Source organism: Hyperolius riggenbachi, chromosome 5 (genome assembly GCF_040937935.1).
Source record: "Hyperolius riggenbachi isolate aHypRig1 chromosome 5, aHypRig1.pri, whole genome shotgun sequence".
In the NCBI taxonomy this organism is placed as follows: domain Eukaryota; kingdom Metazoa; phylum Chordata; class Amphibia; order Anura; family Hyperoliidae; genus Hyperolius; species Hyperolius riggenbachi.
Window position 1 is genome coordinate 261,262,082 of NC_090650.1, and position 20,914 is coordinate 261,282,995.

Sequence of the window (20,914 nt, forward strand, 5' to 3'; positions counted from 1 at the left end):
CAGGATAGATTCATCTTCATATGGCCCAGGATAGATCCACCTTCATATGGCCCAGGATAGATCCATCTTCATATGGCCCAGGATAGATCCATCTTCATATGGCCCAGGATAGATCCATCTTCATATGGCCTAGGATAGATCCATCTTCATATGGCCCAGGATAGATCCATCTTCATATGGCCCAGGATAGATTCATCTTCATATGGCCTAGGATAGATCCATCTTCATATGGCCCAGGATAGATCCATCTTCATATGGCCCAGGATAGATTCATCTTCATATGGCCCAGGATAGATCCATCTTCATATGGCCCAGCCATTATCTTTTTATTGTACAGAATGTACCCAGTTATGCATTCATTTCCATGTATATGTTACGGCCAGAACCCGAAGTGTGGCCACTTCTAGTTCTGGCCGGCCACTTCGGGTTCTGGCCGGCCAATGTGCGAAGTGGCCGCAGCGCAGCGGCCAATGTTAGAAATGGAAAGTTTACATTTATTTTACAGCCGTCTCGCTGCGGCCAAATGTATTAAAAGTTGCTTAATTTAATTAAATATAGCCGGCGGCGATGTGATAGATGAAGCCGCCGGCTTTCGCACTGCCTCCTCCTCCTCTCCCCCGCCTCTCTCCTCTCCCTGCCTCCTATACGACATACGGAGCAGCCGGGCGGGGACACGCGTGTCCCCGAGAGTCGTTCGTCGCGGCAGGGGAATCCTGCCGTTCCTGCAGAGCGGGCGCTGGCAGAAGCAATGTCTGCAGCCTCCCCACTCTGCTTCCCCTGCCGCGACGAACGACTCTCCCGGCGGCTCCGTATTGTATGGAAGGCGGGGACAAGGAGAGAGGCGGGGGGGGGGGGGGAGAGAATCGGGGGGGGGGGGGGGGGGAGGCAGTGCGAAAGCCGGCGGCTTCATCTATCACATCGCCGCCGGCTATATTTAATTAAATTTAAGCAACTTTTAATACATTTGGCCGCAGCGAGACGGCCGTAAAATAAGTGTAGCTTTGCATTTCTAACATTGGCCGCTGCGCTGCGGCCACTTCGCAAATTGGCCGGCCAGAACCCGAAGTGGCCGGCCAGAACTAGAAGTGGCCACACTTCGGGTTCTGGCCGTAACATATACAAATACACCAAACAAAAGTAAAAATATACATGCTGATCAACTAAAACATTAAAACCTTAGTTTGCTTTCATATCCCAAAAACATACAGATAAGTTAATTGGCTTCTCCTAAAGTTGACCTTAGACTATGATGGACATATTACTTTGGTAGCACTTAGATTGTGAGTCCTGAGAGTCAATTAGTGACAAGATTATATACACAGTAAACTTCTGTGGAAAGTCAGCTCAGAACTATATAGATATATAGTAGATAAACAAAATAAACCTCATGCTCAATCTTGTATAGGCCTCTCATGTGTTGCCCCAACATCTCAGACCAAATGAGACATACACTTCATAAGAAAGCTACTGTAACTCTTTAAAGAGAACCCGAGGTGGCATTTCATTACGTTAGTGGGGCACAGAGGCTGGTTGTGCACACTAACACCAGCCTCTGTTGCCCCATCGTGTGCCTCAAAGACCCCCCCTGCTCGCCGCTATACCCCCGCAGTGCTGGCGACACGCAGCGTGTCGCCAGCACAATGTTTACCTAAGCGCTGTCTGTCAGCGCCGCTCCCCCGCCTCCTCCGTATCGCCGCTACCTGCCCGCGTCCCTTCCCTCCCGCTGATTGGAGGGAAGGGACGCGGGCGGGTAGCGGTGATGCGGGGGAGCGGCGCTGACAGACCGCGCTAGGGTAAACATTGTGCTGGCGACACGCTGCGTGTCGCCAGCACTGCGGGGGTATAGCGGCGAGGAGGGGAGTCTTTGAGGCACACGATGGGGCAACAGAGGCTGGTGTTAGTGTGCACAACCAGCCTCTGTGCCCCACTAACGTAATGAAATGCCACCTCGGGTTTTCTTTAATTCTAAGTCAGTCAGTGAATAGTATAATTCTAATTCAAAACTTTCTGCCTTAACTGATAGTCAACAACTATACAATACTCTAGTACCACTATTCTCCTGTGGGGAGGAGTGGAAATTCTCCTAATACACTACACATGAAGCGAAGGCCAGCTAGTGACTTTCAATTGGCAGCCCCGTTTTTACCTCCTAGAACCTCCTGCCAATCTCTATTCTCCGGTATGTAATGTAGGACTCTGTACGTGACTTTTTTGTTTATGCTTAAATTATATATTCTATTTCTTTTTAGGGGAAACTAGGCACTCCAGGAATTAATGGAAAACGTGGTCCTAGAGGGCCTGTTGGTGTTCCAGGGCAAAAAGGAGCTGAAGGAAACCAAGGTAATACATGATTTATGTGGAGTTCTGACCAAAAACCTTATTCTATCTTAAATAGACTGAAGAATAATTGGAATTCTGAGTTTCTGCTGCTGTTTAGGTTATTGGATTAACCTTGACAAGGAAGTGAAGAGGGAATCTTGACTCTGGATTAGAGATGAGATTTTAAAGTGACCATGTAGCAAAATGGTTTATGGAGGCCACCACATTCACATTCTTTTAAATTATACAAATTTCCTGGCCGTCTTTCTGATCCTGTGCATCTAATACTTTAAGTCACTGACCCAGAACAATTATACAAATTAACATGATTCAGACACTACTGAAGCCAAAAATATCAGCCGAACAGCCAAACAACTGACACTGTTTATAAGTAAATAAATGTGGCAACCTCCCCATCCCTCTCACTATAGGGTTACTTTAAGTTTGACAAATCAGTATTTGTTTTTCGATCTTTAGGAACAAAAATAGTGGGGTAAGTATTAAAGCCCACTGCAGACAGTGTTGCTTAACCACTTGAGGACCGCCCCCAGCCGATGGGCGGCGGCAAAGTCCGGGCCCAAACGACCGCAATACGCCCATCGGCGGGGGCGGCTGCGTGGGTGGCTATGCGGCGATCGCGTCATTCGTGACGCGATCAGCCGCCGGGGACTGGCTCCGCCCACCGCTCGTAGTAACCCGCCGGCCGTTCGGAAGCGCCGGCGGGTTACTAGCACCCGGATCGCCGCATGGAAATAGTATAATAGGCTTTGTAATGTATACAAAGCCTATTATACTGGCTGCCTCCTGCCCTGGTGGTCCCAGTGTCCGAGGGACCACCAGGGCAGGCTGCAGCCACCCTAGTCTGCACCCAAGCACACTGATTTCCCCCCCCCCTGCCCCCTGATCGCCCACAGCACCCCTCAGACCCCCCCCCCTGCCCACCCCCCAGACCACTGTTTGCACCCAGTCACCCCCCTAATCACCCATCAATCACTCCCTGTCACTATCTGTCAACGCTATTTTTTTTTATCCCCCCCCCTGCCCACTGCCCCCTCCTGATCACCCCCCCACCCCTCAGATTCTCCCCAGACCCCCCCCAGACCCCTCCCCCCGTGTACTGTATGCATCTATCCCCCCTGATCACCTGTCAATCACCTGTCAATCACCTGTCAATCACCCGTCAATCACCCGTCAATCACCAGTCAATCACCCCCTGTCTCTGCTACCCATCAATCAGCCCCTAACCTGCCCCTTGCGGGCAATCTGATCACCCACCCACACCAATAGATCGCCCGCAGATCCGACATCAGATCACCTCCCAAATCCATTGTTTACATCTATTCTCTCCTCTAAACACCCACTAATTACCCATCAATCACCTATCAATCACCACCTGTCACTGTTACCCATCAGATTAGACCCTAATCTACCCCTTGCGGGCACCCAATCACCCGCCCACACGCTCAGATTGCCCTCAGACCCCCCTTTATCAATTCGCCAGTGCAATATTTACATCTGTTATTCCCTGTAATAACCCACTGATCTCCTGTCAATCACCTATCAATCACCCCCTGTCACTGCCACCCATCAATCACCCCCTGTCACTGCCACCCATCAATCAGCCCCTAACCTGCCCCTTGCGGGCAATCTGATCACCCACCCACACCAATAGATCGCCCGCAGATCCGACATCAGATCACCTCCCAAATCCATTGTTTACATCTATTCTCTCCTCTAAACACCCACTAATTACCCATCAATCACCTATCAATCACCACCTGTCACTGTTACCCATCAGATTAGACCCTAATCTACCCCTTGCGGGCACCCAATCACCCGCCCACACGCTCAGATTGCCCTCAGACCCCCCTTTATCAATTCGCCAGTGCAATATTTACATCTGTTATTCCCTGTAATAACCCACTGATCTCCTGTCAATCACCTATCAATCACCCCCTGTCACTGCCACCCATCAATCACCCCCTGTCACTGCCACCCATCAATCAGCCCCTAACCTGCCCCTTGCGGGCAATCTGATCACCCACCCACACCAATAGATCGCCCGCAGATCCGACATCAGATCACCTCCCAAATCCATTGTTTACATCTATTCTCTCCTCTAAACACCCACTAATTACCCATCAATCACCTATCAATTACCCCCTATCACCACCTGTCACTGTTACCCATCAGATTAGACCCTAATCTACCCCTTGCGGGCACCCAATCACCCGCCCACACCTCAGAACGTCCTCAGACCCCAGCCCTGATCACCTCGCTAGTGCATTGCTTGCATCTATTTCCCCCCTCTAATCACACCTTGAGACACCCATCAATCACCTCCTGTCACCCCCTAGCACACCTACCCATCAGATCAGGCCCTAATTTGCCCCGTGTGGGCTCCTGATCACTCGGCCAAACCCTCAGGTCCCCCTCAGACCCCCTTCCGATCACCTCCCCAGTGCATTGATTGCATCTATTTTCCCCTCTAACCGCCCCCTGAGACACCCATCAATCACCTCCTGTCACCCCCTAGCACTCCTATCCATCAGATCAGGCCCAAAACATCCTGTCATCTAAGAGGCCACCCTGCTTATGACCGGTTCCACAAAATTTGCCCCCTCATAGACCACCTGTCATCAAAATTTGCAGATGCTTATACCCCTGATCAGTCATTTTGAGAAATTTGGTTTCCAGACTACTCACAGTTTTGGGCCCGTAAAATGCCAGGGCAGTATAGGAACCCCACAAGTGATCCCATTTTAGAAAGAAGACACCCCAAGGTATTCTGTTAGGTGTATGATGAGTTCATAGAAGATTTTATTTTTTGTCACAAGTTAGCGGAAATTGATATGTATTGTTTTTTTTTTCACAAAGTGTCATTTTCCGCTAACTTGTGACAAAAAAAAAAATCTTCTATGAACTCACCATACTCCTAACAGAATACCTTGGGGTGTTTTCTTTCTAAAATGGGGTCACTTGTGGGGTTCCTATACTGCCCTGGCATTTAAGGGGCCCTAAACCGTGAGCAGTAGTCTAGAATCCAAAGGCCTCAAAATGACCTGTGAATAGGACGTTAGGCCCCTTAGCGCACCTAGGTTGCAAAAAAGTGTCACACATGTGGTATCGCCATACTCAGAAGAAGTAGTATATTGTGTTTTGGGGTGTATTTTTACACATACCCATGCTGGGTGGGAGAAATCTCTCTGTAAAAGGACAATTGTGTGTAAAAAAAAATCAAACAATTGTCATTTACAGAGATATTTCTCCCACCCAGCATGGGTATGTGTAAAAATACACCCCAAAACACATTATACTACTTCTCCTGAGTACGGCGGTACCACATGTGTGGCACTTTTTTGCACCCTAAGTGCGCTAAGAGGCCCAAAGTCCAATGAGTACCTTTAGGATTTCACAGGTCATTTTGCGACATTTGGTTTCAAGACTACTCCTCACGGTTTAGGGCCCCTAAAATGCCAGGGCAGTATAGGAACCCCACAAATGACCCCATTTTAGAAAGAAGACACCCCAAGGTATTCCGTTAGGAGTATGGTGAGTTCATAGAAGATTTTATTTTTTGTCATAAGTTAGCGGAAAATGACACTTTGTGAAAAAAAACAATTAAAATCAATTTCCGCTAACTTGTGACAAAAAAAAAAAAATCTTCTATGAACTCACCATCCTCCTAACGGAATACCTTGGGGTGTCTTCTTTCTAAAATGGGGTAATTTGTGGGGTTCCTATACTGTCCTGGCATTTTAGGGGCCCTAAACCGCGAGGAGTAGTCTTGAAACGAAATTTCTCAAAATGACCTGTGAAATCCTAAAGGTACTCATTGAACTTTGGGCCCCTTAGCGCAGTTAGGGTGCAAAAAAGTGCCACACATGTGGTATCGCCGTACTCAGGAGAAGTAGTATAATGTGTTTTGGGGTGTATTTTTCCACATACCCATGCTGAGTGGCAGAAATATCTCTATAAATAGACAATTGTGTGTAAAAAAAAATAAAACAATTGTCATTTATGGAGATATTTCTCCCACCCAGCATGGGTATGTGTAAAAATACACCCCAAAACACATTATACTACTTCTCCTGAGTACGGCAATACCACATGTGTGGCACTTTTTTGCAGCCTAACTGCGCTAAGGGGCCAAAAGTCCAATGAGCATCTTTAGGCTTTACAGGGGTGCTTACAATTAGGCACCCCCCAAAATGCCAGGACAGTGAACACACCCCACAAATGACCCCATTTTGGAAAGTAGACACTTCAAGGTATTCAGAGAGGAGCATAGTGAGTCCGTGGCAGATTTCATTTTTTTTTGTTGCAAGTTAGAAGAAATGGAAACTTTTTTTTTTTTGTTTTTTTTGTCAGAAAGTGTCATTTTCCGCTAACTTGTGACAAAAATAAAATCTTCTATGAACTCACCATGCCTCTCACTGAATACTTTGGGATGTCTTCTTTCCAAAATGGGGTCATTTGGGGGGTATTTGTACTATCCTGGAATTTTAGCCCCTCATGAAACCTGACAGGTGCGCAGAAAAGTCAGAGATGCTTGAAAATGGGAAAATTCACTTTTGGCACCATAGTTTGTAAACGCTATAACTTTTACCCAAACCAATAAATATACACTGAATGGGTTTTTTTTTATCAAAAACATGTTTGTCCACATTTTTCGCGCTGCATGTATACAGAAATTTTACTTTATTTGAAAAATGTCAGCACAGAAAGTTAAAAAAAATCATTTTTTTGCCAAAATTCATGTCTTTTTTGATGAATATAATAAAAAGTAAAACTCGCAGGAGCAATCAAATAGCATCAAAAGAAAGCTGTATTAGTGACAAGAAAAGGAGGTAAAATTCATTTAGGTGGTAGGTTGTATGACCGAGCATTAAACCGTGAAAGCTGCAGTGGTCTGAATGGAGAAAAAGGCTCTGGTCCTTAAGGGGCGAAAAGACTGTGGTCCTGAAGTGGTTAAACTTTGTCTGAGACTCTACAATAGAGACAAGCTCTTAATTCTACAAATTAGTATTTTATTCTTTCTTCAAGAACCAGAATTAGCAAGGTCTTCTGATTTTTTTTAGCCTTGTGCAAAGTTTTGTTCAGCGATGTTAATTCTATCTCCTGTAGATAAAGAATACTTATTCATCAAAACTCATCTCTACCATTCTCTAAGTGGCAAAAACATAAATAAATAAATGTTTGCCTGTATGATCAGGTTTTATAATGTGGGGGTGTGTTGATTGGACTGAACGTGACCAGCCTTCAGAGTATCAAAAATATCAAAAAGGCAATCTAGGCAAGAGTCACAAGTCATGTAAAAAAAAATAGTTCAAAAGACATGGCAATCAGCAAGGCAAACCCATGTCGGTTTTGCTTGATAAAATATCATTGGGGTTGAGACTGGCAACAATCTATTACTATGTTAATTACACAGTAACCTCAGTATCTATCTCTCTCTCTCTCTCTCTCTCTCTCTCTCTCTCTCTCTCTCTCTCTCTCTCTCTCTCTCTCTCTCTCTCTCTCTCTCTCTCTCTCTCTCTCTCTCTCTCTCTCTCTCTCTCTATATATATATCTATATATATATATATACATATATATATATATATCTATATATATATATTATATTTGTAACAGATGATCAACCAATACAATAGTCAATGTTTAGTATTCAAATGCTTGTAGAAGTGCCTGAAGCACTAAAGACAAACCATGACCTCAGAGGTTCCACAATTGAAATGAGACGTTGTCTGTACACTTAATATCCGATTTGTCAATAAAGTTATCTTGTTCATTTCACAGCATAACATAGAGATGGAAGTTACCTACTGTATTCATGCCAACTACACCATAGTAGAATAATGTCAGCAAAGGGAGAACCCAAATCCAACTCAAATATGGCTACCCCTTTGCCATGTTTATTGCAAATCACCACTGTCTGTATTACCCCATTTCCACCTAAGCCATCTCTGGGAATGCTTGGCACCCATACAAACATACGATTTGACACATGGAGGCCCTGTAATTGGTAGGACCTTGTACATTTAGCCCTTCTGTTATTTTAACAAGTGCAACCATCATGGGTTTGCCCTTATGGATACCCTTTTGAAGTATTTTTATATGAGTTAATAAAGATTATTGTGTTTAATCTATGACGGACTTCTGGAGTGGCAATTTAGGTCCTGCCCATTCAGGACATCTGAAACTGTTGGCGGGGTGTGCATTGGTACACAGGCCACTTTATGATGTGACTATGAGGGAGGAAAGGGTGTGATTGGAGGGGAAGAGACATGGCAGGAATGAGGAGAGCAATAGTATGAAAGTAAGAAGTGTGTGGTGAGGACACTGGGGTGTGTGGCTGAACATTGATTATAGTTATATACAAAACAAGTAAGGACAAAAATAAAAACCTGACTTCGGTCCTAACCTTCCCTCATTCTAATCAAACCTAAAGATAAGAAAACATTTTTGTCTGAAGTTCCACTGGTAGATTCATTAGTAAATATATCATGTTTTGAATCTTTATGCATACGTATTAACACTGTCATATTGTTCAGGTGAAAAAGGTGGAAAAGGAGAAAGAGGAGACCAAGGCACTGGTTTACCAGGCCCAGATGGCGCTCAAGGACCAAGAGGTAGTAAATATATTTGATGCTAATCACTGTTTGATATTTGTATTGTGTATGGATATTTCAGCACCAGCAGCTAGTTCTGAATAGAAATAAAGCACTTTAAAATAGTTTAGCAGTGAGTTAACCACTTCACCACTAAGCGGTTTTTCCCCTTATGGACTAGAGCAATTTTTTTTAACCTTTCAGCGCTTCTCCCTTTCATTCACCAATAACTTTATCACTACTTATCACAACAAAATGATCTATATTTTGGTTTTTTTTGCCACCAATTGGGCTTTCTTTGGGTGCTATGTTTTGATAAGAATGATTTTATGCCAAATGCATTTTAATGGAAATAATAAAAAATGGGAAAGATTCATTATTATACAGCGTACCTATTTTATTTGCCTATTTCACCCAGTTATTACAAGGTTTAAAATATTTCCCTAGTACAATGTATGGCGCCAATATTTTATTTGGAAATAAATGAGCATTTTCAGTTTTGCGCCCATCACTATTTACTATATTTTCAAAAATAACAGTAATACCCTCTTGACATACATATTAAAAAAGTTCAGTTCCTTAGGTAACTATTTATGTATTCTTTTTCTTTGTCATTTTTTTATGCAAAAGTTGTGTTTGGGTAACTGTTGGAAAATGTGGTAGGTAAGGAGTTAATTTTAATTGCATGTGTAGGTCTTTTTAGTAAAAGAAAAATGTATGTAGGTGTAATTTTACTATTTGGCCACAAGATGTCCTTGGGCATTATTACCTGTTAGCGTACTAATAGTACGCTAACAGGAAGTATGTGTGGACGTGTTACTCCCGTAATTACGATGACCGGAGGCATCTTATTGATGCTGGCGTTCATTGATACCGTCACTTTGATCAATGATCAGTGTACTAGCACATCGCACGTAGGGGCATGGGGCGCGCATTTGCGCCCACCGCCCATAGAAACAAGAAGACAAATATCTACGCCCCTGGAGCGGCTAGTGAGCAACCGCAGGGCGTAGACATACTGCAGCTGACGCGGCTAGTGGTCAAACAAAGCATTAAGGTAAACAACAAAAAAAAGTACAGGAGGAGAACAGCAAATATTGTAATATTATTATAACACATTAACCCAGTCTTATTAATGCACATTTTTATCTTGTTTATTTGATTTAAGACCTTCATAATGATAAGTCAGTAAATATAAATATTTGCTGGCATCAAAGAAAAATAATTATTTTAATTTTAAATTACAAGCGTTTGTATGCTCCAACACTATGTGATTATTATATGAAGGTGTGGTCCCTGTTTTACGAGTGACATATGAGTATCCTCTATTCTCCTAGAAAGCTCATGTAAGGCCGCACTCTGTTTGCCGCAATTGTCTTTGCATCAATATTTCACCAACAGCTGGACACTATAGAAAATACACTCCTCCCCCCATGATCATAAGTTATAATGCTTCCATTGGCTTAGGAGGTGGCATTCCATGTAATGCACATTTTCAACAGGCTTCTATATTTGCTTCTAAAATGCACAATTATCCATTAACATAGAGTTCAGTGTTAAATAATAAGGTTGGTTATGAAGTGCATTATGATCATATTACATTGTTCCACGGTGGCCTAATGCAGAGTTCCCCAACCCTGTCCACAAGGCCCACCAACAGTACATGTTTTGTAGGAAACCACAAACATTTACAGGTGAGGTAATTAGTGTCTCAGCAGAGTTGATTACCTACCTGTGTGGATTTCCACAAAACATGCACTGTTAGTGGGCCTTGAGGACAGGGTCGGGGAACACTGGCCTAGTGGATAGCACTCTTGCCTTGCAGCATTGGGGTGCATGGTTCACCTCTAAGTTAGGACACTATATGTTTGGACTTTGGGTTTGCTTTTTAGAATCTTGGTTTCTCCTACATCCCAACAAAATACAGATGGGGAAATTGGTGCATAATGATTCTAGGCTAGTTAGAGCATGAAATGGAAAATGTCAATGTGGAAATGTCATCATTTAAACATCTTGATATATGCTGTAATATAGTACAAATTTACTATGAAAACATCCGCATCGGAGGTGTGTTTTTCTATAGATTCCTCTCCTGTATGGCAATATCTTTTTGGCTTTCACCATTTTCTTTTTTCTATAGGCTATCCCGGATATCCTGGAGTTGCCAAGAATGGCATACCTGGACCTGCAGGTCCTCCTGGTTACACTGGTCCTCAAGGACGGCAAGGACTTCCAGGCGCAGCAGGTGTCCCAGGATTCTGTGAAGCCAGGGACTGTGGTATCAGTTCTCCATCCATGCTGAGCGAGCAGGGACTCAGGAAAGTGTTTTAAGTGAACATATAGATGGACAGATAAGAGGACATGATAACGGCATCAGTTTGTTCTCTGCTTTTGGGACCACCGAGAATCTGTACAGACATTATGAGGGAGGTTTATGGACATGCCGATTACATAGGATGATTTCTGCATCCTGACAAACATTTCCCTCCCATTGGGTACTTATGTAATTTTACCGTACATTGTACATTAATCCTTTTTACATGTTGGGATTATGGGGGAACAAGCAGGACATTCCCTTCTACTGGATAAGTATGTTAAGAAAGAGAAAATAAGGCAATTAAAATATGTAATATCAATGTAAAAATCATTTTGTTTGGATTGACATGTACAAAGTTCACAAATAAAGAGAGTTCATAGCGTTCATATTCTAGCTGAATTCAGTGGAAGCTGCCATCCTCCAGACAAGGAAACCTTTTGTCTAGTTTCACTTTTTTAAATTGTATTAAAATGATTAAATTAATTCTCCCTCACAAAGTAAGGGTAACCTTTACATCATGTGTGACTGTGTGACATTTTTCATACATCAAGTTATTTTTTTAAGGTGGATTTAATGTTTTTTATGGACTCAATACCAGTGCCGGATTTCTGGAAAGGCCACAAAGGCCATGGCCTTTGGCGTTGAAAATTCAGAAGGATAAAAGGGCGACAGGACCTGAGAGAGATAAGAGGCTGCATGTCAAAATAAATAATTTCTCCTTCTCCGAAGCCAACCTGCTTTGCTGCACACACAGTCAGAATTCCAGAGCTCCATGTATTTTCCTTACTTCGTGGTGTGCGATGAGACCGTGCTATCTCCTGAACATACAAGCTTCAGTTTAGTGCCAGGGGTGTAGAGAAACCTGGATCACTATGTGCCTGCTGCGCAGTCTGTGACTCTGGTTGTAGACAGAATTCCTGATCCAGTAAGGTAAACATTTTAACAGAATTATCATTTCCACTTTACAACTCAAGCTGGGCTAAACAGTGTATTGCTAGTCAGACTCTGTTAATGACTTGAGCCATTCCTTCTCCTCTCTCCCCCTGGATTGTACAGAAAGAGATAAGGTTTTTTTTTTCCTTGAGAAATTTATGGCAGCCCCTACTAAGCTAAATCTTAACCCCATTTTATCTTAGCCCTCATTTTAAAGGCAGCAGTACTGCAGATGTATGAGACAGACAACTCCTCTATAATTATAATTGCATATGTACTGTTGTACACTTTTGTATTGTTACTTTCTGTTTTGTATACCAAAAGTAAAAACCTATACTAAAAATAAAAAAATAAAAATATTTGTACCATGTTGGCAAACAGTAAAAACAAAACAAAAAATCTGTAAAAGAATCAGAACAATGAGAGCTCTTTCACACCAGAGCCCACTTCTGGCGTTTTAACGCAAAGTCTATACTTTGCGTTAACCAAGGTAAAAGGAAAGTCCATAGACTTTCCTTTTACCTTTCACACCCGACGCTGCGTTTCGATACGTTGCGGTACGACGCGTCCCGGCGCATTTTATCGTCGGGAATCGCCGTTTCCCCTTCGGGGTAATTAACTACCACCGCCGCTACTCAGCGTCGCACCGGAGTTTCCCGACGACACGCCGCAACGCGTGCAGGCGCCGTTCTCCTGCACGCTTTTGGTGTGTAACGAGCCTAAACAACAGAAAATAAATGCAACAGGTCTGTGATTACAGAAGAGCAGTGAGGGAGAAGAACTGTTCTGCTACACCCCATGCAATTTTCCATGAGATAGACCGGTCGAATCAATTATTTCTGACAGGTCCAATCTGATTTCTGATAATTTTTCTGGTCGACTTTGTATAAGTGATCGGAAAATCGATTCCAACCATCTATCTGGTGCATACCAGGCATTGGGGACTCACTGCTCTGACAGGTAAAACAATCATTCATCATTTTTCAGAGAGAAAACATTCATAGGTATACACGAGTCAGTAAACAGGCATTTCCTCCTGCAAAAAAGTAATCGCTAGTCAGGGTGTTGGACAGAATGATATTGAGTGTGTGTGTGTGTGTGTGTGTGTGTGTGTGGGGGGGGGGGGGGGGGGGGGGGGGAGGGGGGGGGAGCGGGCGGTTGGTGGTACTGGGCCTAGGGCACTGGAAAGTACAAATCCAGCCCTGCTCATTACATTATATTAGAAGACTGCTTTACAAGCTAAAGTTAATTTTTTTCGTTTGGGGGTTTCCTCAATATCTGGGTGCAGGTCATGCACCCTGTTGGTTCTTGCTTGATGCCCTGCAACTAGTGAATCACTCTGTGACATTTATAAAAATAAGAAATACCCTTCCTTCAAATGTGACATAAGGTGATGCGAACATCAGGATTTTACATTCGTGAAATTGACAGTGAAAGTTTATAAATGATTGTTCACGGCAAGCTCCATTGACTTTAATAGCTGGTGAACATCAAAAACTTTCAGGGTATCTCTGCAGCCACAATTTCTTTTGAAAAGGTGAACGAGGTGTACAAAAACCCAGACACTGGCATGGCGGAGGGGGGTGGGTCAAGGGTGTAATGTTCCTCCAAAAATACATTTTATGCAGAGGATTTTTTTATGTGTAAATGCCAAAAATTATATATGGTTTCTAGAGTTTTCAAATTAGGGTCTTTAGAATATGTGCCATGTTTACCTGCCGAACAATTATGTGCAGCCACTGTCTGGGATGCCTGAAAGCATTTATCTGCCTAAACATTTTGAATTGCAGCCACAGTATGTGAGACCTGCGTTCTTGCAGCCACACCGGAGGCCTGAAAAATTGGCCAATTACCTACCTAAAACATTTTTTCTTTTTGCAGCCACTTTGGAGGCCTTAAAAATCGGGGCAATAGTTTACCTTTTTTTGCAGCCACACTGGAGGCCTAAAATTTTTTGCAAATACCTGCTTTAAACACTTTTTGCAGCCACTTTGGAGGCCTGAAAAATTGGGCAATCATTTATGTATTTATTTATTTATTTTGCAGCCACACTGCAGGCCTAAAAAAAATTGCAATCATCTGCCTAACATTACCTGCCTAAAAATTGCAATTACCTGCCTGAAAAATTGGGTAACTACCTGGATGGTGGCGCAGGATAGCTTTGCCTGTGGACTTGGTGGACATGAGTCCCGAAGTGACTGGCAGGAGCAAGGGTAATAATAATCTCTTTTTTTTTTTTTTTCTTTTTTTTTTTTTAGCAAAGCCATTCAAAATAGGACCAGATGACATACTGATTGGTGGTGCAGGATAGTTGTGCCTTTGGCAAGGGTCGATATGAGGCCAGAAGTAACTGGCATGTGTTAGGGTGATCATATTAATCATTTTTTGGGTAAAACCAATGGAAGTAGGACCAAGTTACATACTGGGTGGTTGTGCAGGGAGGACATGAGGCCTGAAGTAACAGACATGTTTGAAGGTAATAATGTGTAATAATCCAAAAAAAAAACTAGGACCTTTATTACATGTTCTTACTTTAACCCTCTGATATCCAATTTTTATAAATGTTAAGTAATTGACACTGCTGTGTGATAGGCGACTTTGCTTGTCTGCCACGATGCCTTCAGCTGCACTGAATGTCTTTTCAGATAAGACACTTGAAGGGGGGCTCCATGGCAAATTATTGCAGCTCTGGCCACAGGTCAAGCCTGCACACCCAAAAGTTCCAGAGATTCCTCAGTCCACAGGGTGTCCAAAGTGATTGTTAACCCAAGGTAGTTGGATACCTGTTTCTCAAGCGTTCTCTGAGGGTGGATCCAGAAGCAACATGTTAAGGCGTTGTACAGAAGAAGGACATCAGACATCAGATATCAGACATGATTGCTTCATGTTCATCAGCAAAAATTCACTCTTCTGTTTTTGCAGTCAGAGGTGTTACTGGAACCTCTTTGGCTGTGAATGGCTCTTCCTGTGCCACCAACCCTGAGAAGTGGAATACAGCATCTGTCTCAACTTGGTATGGAAGTGCTGCATTTTGGCCAACGTCTGTGATTGTGGTAGCATATCCACCATTTTCTGTTTGTACTGAGGGTTTAATAAAGTTGCCACCCACTACAGGTCCTTGTCCTTCATTGTTTTGATACGGGGGTCCTTCCACAGACAGGTCTGCCCCATTCGAATGAGGTTTAAGGCAGAGCACTCCAGCTCCATGTTTATCATCCCCCCAGCCACGGAAAAGACCAGGGTCCCCCAAAAGGTGAGAAAGCCCCCAAGAAGCCTACTCCTCTTGCTCTTTCTCACCACAGCACCTTCCTCCTCTTCAGACTTATCCCTCTGCCCAGGTACAGCCAATGACCTAGCCCTCCCTCCAATTTGCAACAGCGTAAACTTTTCCTTCTCTTCACTCACCTGCTGATCCATGGCCTGGTCAAGGACATGTCGCACGGCATGCTCCAGAAAAACATATACGGCTTGATGTCACGGATGGTGTCTTCGTTGTGCTGCGTCGCATATGAGCACCCACTGCCTCGGTTAAAAACAACTTATCTGCACAGAGGCTGTCCTACTATCGACTGCACAGAGGTACTCATTCACTGCACGTTGTTGCTAATACAGCCAATCCAACTTAAAGGGGCACTATGGTGAAAAATTGTACAATTTTAAATATGTGTAAACCTATACAAATAAGAAGTGTGTTTTTTTTTCAGAGTAAAATGAGCCATAAATTACTTTTCTCCTATGCTGCTGTCAGTAGGTAGTAGAAATAAGACAGAAGCAACAGGGTTTGGACTAGTCCATCTCTTCATGGGGATTCTCAGGCATTTATTTATTTTCAAAAGCACTTAGTGATTGGCGGATGCTCCGTCCAACTGCCCAAAAACTGTATAGCGAGCAGAGAGGCTGGCCAGCATCATTGTTTAAATGTTTTTTAGGGAATATCTTTATAAAAACTCAAGAGTGATTGTGGCGCTTTGTTAATAATATCTCATTTATAGGCGGCAGAGAGAACTATGAGGTTTGCTCTAACCCAGGGGTCTCAAACTCAATTTACCTGGGGGCCGCAGGAGGCAAAGTCAGGATGAAGCTGGGCCGCATAAGGAATATCACAATCGCGGCGCATCGCTGCCTCTGCCCGCCCCTCTCACTCTTCCTTCACAGAGAGGGGCGGGGAGAGCCGGCGATCCGTGCGGCGTTTGACGTCAGGAGGGGCAGAGCTGAAGCTGAAAGCTCTGCCCCTTCCAGGAAATGCCGGCGGATTGCCCCCGGGCGATTTGGGGGCTCTGCAGCCCTCGTTTAGCGGCGGGGACGCGGCGGATTACTTGGGAGCACTGAAGCGAACTATAAGGAAGCTTTTGCCGGCGAGGGCCACAAAATATTGTATCGAGGGCCGCAAATGGGCCGCAAGTTTGAGACCCCTGCTCTAACCTCATCGATTCCAAAATATACAGTCTGATAATGCCTCTCTGCGCCTTTAAAAATGTCTAATGCTTCAAATGAACTTCAATATACACACTGTCCCATTCACAGCACTGTTGGTCATAACCCCCAGCTTCAGCCGCCCGTATATGTACAAAGTATTCCCACCCCAAGGTGTGTTGAGTGACAGCCTGCAGGTTGGTCCTTTCTCTGTTGTGGCAGCGTGAAGTGACACCTTAAATGTAAATCCGTGTGCAAACTCTCGCTTCTCTTAAAATCTCAAATAGTCTAAAAAACAATAAAAATCCAAAAATGTCAAAAACGTCATCAAGCAGTTCATCTAAAATTCATTAAGTTTCCTCTGCATAAACATAGCACTCTGTGCTGTTGCAATAGATCTTGCTCCCGTTATTCTCACAGCGATGAATACCGCTCCGCATACAGCGTCTATTTGAATAACTCTTTATAAAGAATAAAGACCATGCTGAGAATCCCCTATGAAGAGATGGACTAATCCAAAACCTGTCGCTTCTGTCGGATTTCTACTACCTACTGTAAGTGACAGCAGCATAGGCGAGCCATGGCTGTGTAGGATCTGCTTCAGGACATCCTGGAATCTGGGGTACTTGTACATGAAACGCTGCACAATCAGGTTCAATACATGTTCTATGCAAGACACGCTGAGTCAATTTGACACCACATTGGTACCATTGTCACAGAGGACTTTTCCAACAGTGAGGTTGTGTGGGTGTCAGCCACTCACCAGCCTGTGCCTACAGAGCGGACAACAGTGCAGGTCCAGTGTGACTTTTTGCTTCCAGGCACAACATCCACAACACCATATGAGAATGTCGTACCTGCATGGTGAAATAGACTCTGAGCAGCTTCGTGTGCACAGCAGAAGAGGAGGACTTGGCTGAGGAAGAGATGCCAAAGAAAGGAGGAGTAGGAGGAGAAGAATAAGAGGCTGGCTGGTATGCAAGCAGTGGCGGTGCCACTGACTCCACTTTACAGCCATGCAGTCCTTCTTTCCCCACTGTCACCACAATGTTTACTACCCAGTGGGCAGTGAAGGTTATGTACCTTCCCTGGCCATGTTTTGAAGAGATTTGTGGACCTGCCGTTGCACATGTCTGTACAGGTCTAGGATGCTCATCTCATGAAAATATTTTCTTCCTGGTACCTTCCACTACGGTGCTGCAATGCCTACAAATTTTTTAAAGGTTTCTGAATCCACAAGCTTATACAGTAAAAGCTGGCAGGCTAGCAATTCTGACAAGCCAGCAGTCAAACTTTTGACAAAGGGCTTACTAGCCGAGATATTTTTTTTACCATCCAACATTTGCAGCATGGGACGTTGACTCTGTGCCGATAATTATGAAGCTGGCAGACTATTCGGCGAAGTTAAGGACAACTATGAACTAGGGAGAGGAGGAAGTGAAAGGTGGAACACAAGGAGGCTGGCTTGAACTTTGAATGCTTCTTTCTTTAAGGGCTTCCTGTCTCAGGGCTTTGTGATAGGACTCCAGGGCCCATATGCAATTCTCTTTTTCTCCCGAGTTTTCTCCTAGGTGATAGCTTCACACCTTGCCATAAATGCCTTTTAAACCACCAGCAAGCAAGAAAATACTCAGAATAATTTTGATGAAACCTTTTCACCAAGTTTTAGGTACTTTTCCAATTGTAAAATACTTATAAGTTACTTTAAATAGGATATTAAATGTATCTCCTAGGAGAAAACGCCAGAGAAAAAGTTAATTGCATATGGACCCAGGTGCCTTCTCAGTGAAATTGTTCCTACAATGGTGCTGATCTTCCCATGACTAATTTGCTGGTGAAAGAGGATGCAGATGGCTTTGGAACTGTCAGCGACACACGCACAGAAATATTTCCATACTAATGAGCCTTGTGGAGCCGGTCTAGTACCCCTAGAAGTGACCGGGCTCAGTGTCTGGCTGACCCCAGGTGACATCACACTCTGCTGTTTGCCTCTTGTCCCTTGCAACCTTTCCCTGCTTATTAACCTTTTCCTCCCTCTCCGAAGTTCTATACCTCTGAACTGTCCTCCTCCTGTTCCTCTCTTTTAGGCAACCATGTGATATCCATTACCACATCATCATACCCCCATAACTTACATTTTACAGCTCACAGTAGGCTGCTGCAGCAAGAACATTACACCTAGTGGTGACCTGTGTGATATCTTCTGCATGTCTGACTTCCTCCACTCCTCCATCAGATGGCAAGAACACTTGCACGCCACTTTGGTCCATCATTGACTGGGAAAATAGCTATCTGAGCTATCCAATTTTTTTGGAGTGGTGGATGTGGTGTTGAGGTTGACCACAGCAGAAGAGGATAAGGGGGTTCCGGGAACGTTGGCAGCAGAAGATGGTAGAAGTGGAATGCTGAGTGAGCCAGTCAAGTAATAGCTTTCTTATGTATAAGATCACATGGGATGTCGCACCACCATGACCACTAGCACCTCTGTGCTTTGTCCTGCCTCTGCCTGTCATGTTTGTAATATAACAGTGTCCTGCAACTGGGTTTGTCACAATGTCAGCAGCAGTGACCCCCCCCCCCTTTTTTTTCATAAAAAACATAAAATGAAAGAGAAAATCACATAGGTGATGGCGATGTAACACACTGCACGGTAAACGCAGTGATGTGCAACTGGGTTTGTCACAATGTCAGCAGCAGTAACCCTCCTTTTTTTTACTGTACAATAACACTGCCAGTGCCACGTGCTACATCTGAGAGACAGAGGGAGCTTAGGGAGTTAAATAAGTGGCTGAGAAATTGGTGTAGGAAGGAAGGGTTTGGGTTCCTGGAGAACTGGGCAGACTTTGCAGTCGGCTACAGGTTCTACAGCACCTGATGGGGAGGGTGCAGCTGCATTGGGGGAGAAGATGGCTAAACGGTTGGAGGAGATTTTAAACTAGGATCTGGGGGGAGGCGGGAGGATAAAGTCTCAATACATAGACAAGATGAGGTAAAAAGACAGTGGGAACCTATCATTATGGAGGGTGGAGAGGGGGGTGGGGACAGTGTAAAGATTAAGGAGGTTGGTAAAAATTCAAGTAGCCCATTTCATGTAAACAAAATTGGTAAATGTGGTGGTAAAAATATAAAGTGCATGGTAACCAATGCTCGGAGCCTTGCAAATAAAATAGACGAACTAGAGTTCATTCTGAATGACGAAGGCTATGACATTGTGGGAATAACCGAGACATGGATGGATGAAAGCCATGACTGGATAGCTAATTTAAAAGGATACAATGTGTTTAGGAGGGATAGAACAGGGAAAAAAGGTGGAGGGGTTTGTCTCTTTGTTAAGAATTCTCTTACAGCTGTCCTCAACGATGAGATGGAGGAAGATTGCGAAGATGTGGAGTCCGTTTGGGTAAATATTCATGGTGGAAATAAAAGTTGCCAATTGTTTATTGGGGTATGCTACAGGCCACCTCTTATTAATGAAGCTGCAGAACTGCGATTACTACAGCAGATTGAAAAAGCTGCAGGTAAAAATGACGTCATAATTATGGGCGACTTCAACTTTCCAGACATTGACTGGAGTATTGAGGCTACCCATTCTGGTAAAAGCAGCAGATTTCTGGCAGCACTACAGGACAATTACTTGACTCAAATGGTAACTGAACCAACTAGGGGGAATGCGTTACTGGATCTGATCATTTCTAATAGACCAGATAATGTATCAAATGTGCAGGTTCAAGAACATTTGGGAAATAGTGATCACAACATGATAATGTTTGAGCTGGTGACTGATAGGCCACGAGGCAGCGGGACCACTAAAACTATGAATTTTAGAAAAGCAAAGTTCAATCAAATTAGGCAGGCACTAAGTTTGGTGAACTGGGATAATGTACTACAAGGGGAAGACACTGAAGGGAAATGGCAAGCTTTTAACCACTTGAGGACCTAGGGCTTTCTACCCCTTAAGGACCGGCCACTTTTTTTCCATTCAGACCACTGCAGCTTTCACGGTTTATTGCTCGCTCATACAACCTACCACCTGAATGAATTTTGGCTCCTTTTCTTGTCACTAATAAAGCTTTCTTTTGGTGCTATTTGATTGCTCCTGCGATTTTTACTTTTTATTATATTCATCAAAAAAGACATGAATTTTGGCAAAAAAATGATTTTTTTAACTTTCTGTGCTGACATTTTTCAAATAAAGTAAAATTTCTGTATACATGCAGCGCGAAAAATGTGGACAAACATGTTTTTGATAAAAAAAACCCATTCAGTGTATATTTATTGGTTTGGGTAAAAGTTATAGCGTTTACAAACTATGGTGCAAAAA

At 43.6% G+C, this 20,914-nt stretch overlaps 1 protein-coding gene across 1 annotated transcript in view; it reads left to right on the forward strand.

The window, feature by feature from the left end:
- Positions 1 to 11,631, forward strand: part of LOC137519377 (collagen alpha-2(IX) chain-like) — a 132,182-nt gene extending 120,551 nt beyond the window's left edge. The window contains exons 27-29 of the mRNA XM_068238333.1: positions 2,250 to 2,340; positions 8,874 to 8,951; positions 11,071 to 11,631. Coding sequence (XP_068094434.1) covers positions 2,250 to 2,340; positions 8,874 to 8,951; positions 11,071 to 11,261 — 360 coding nt within the window. The 3' untranslated portion in view covers positions 11,262 to 11,631. The remainder of the gene's footprint in view (positions 1 to 2,249; positions 2,341 to 8,873; positions 8,952 to 11,070) is intronic.
- The last annotated feature ends 9,283 nt before the right edge of the window (positions 11,632 to 20,914 follow it).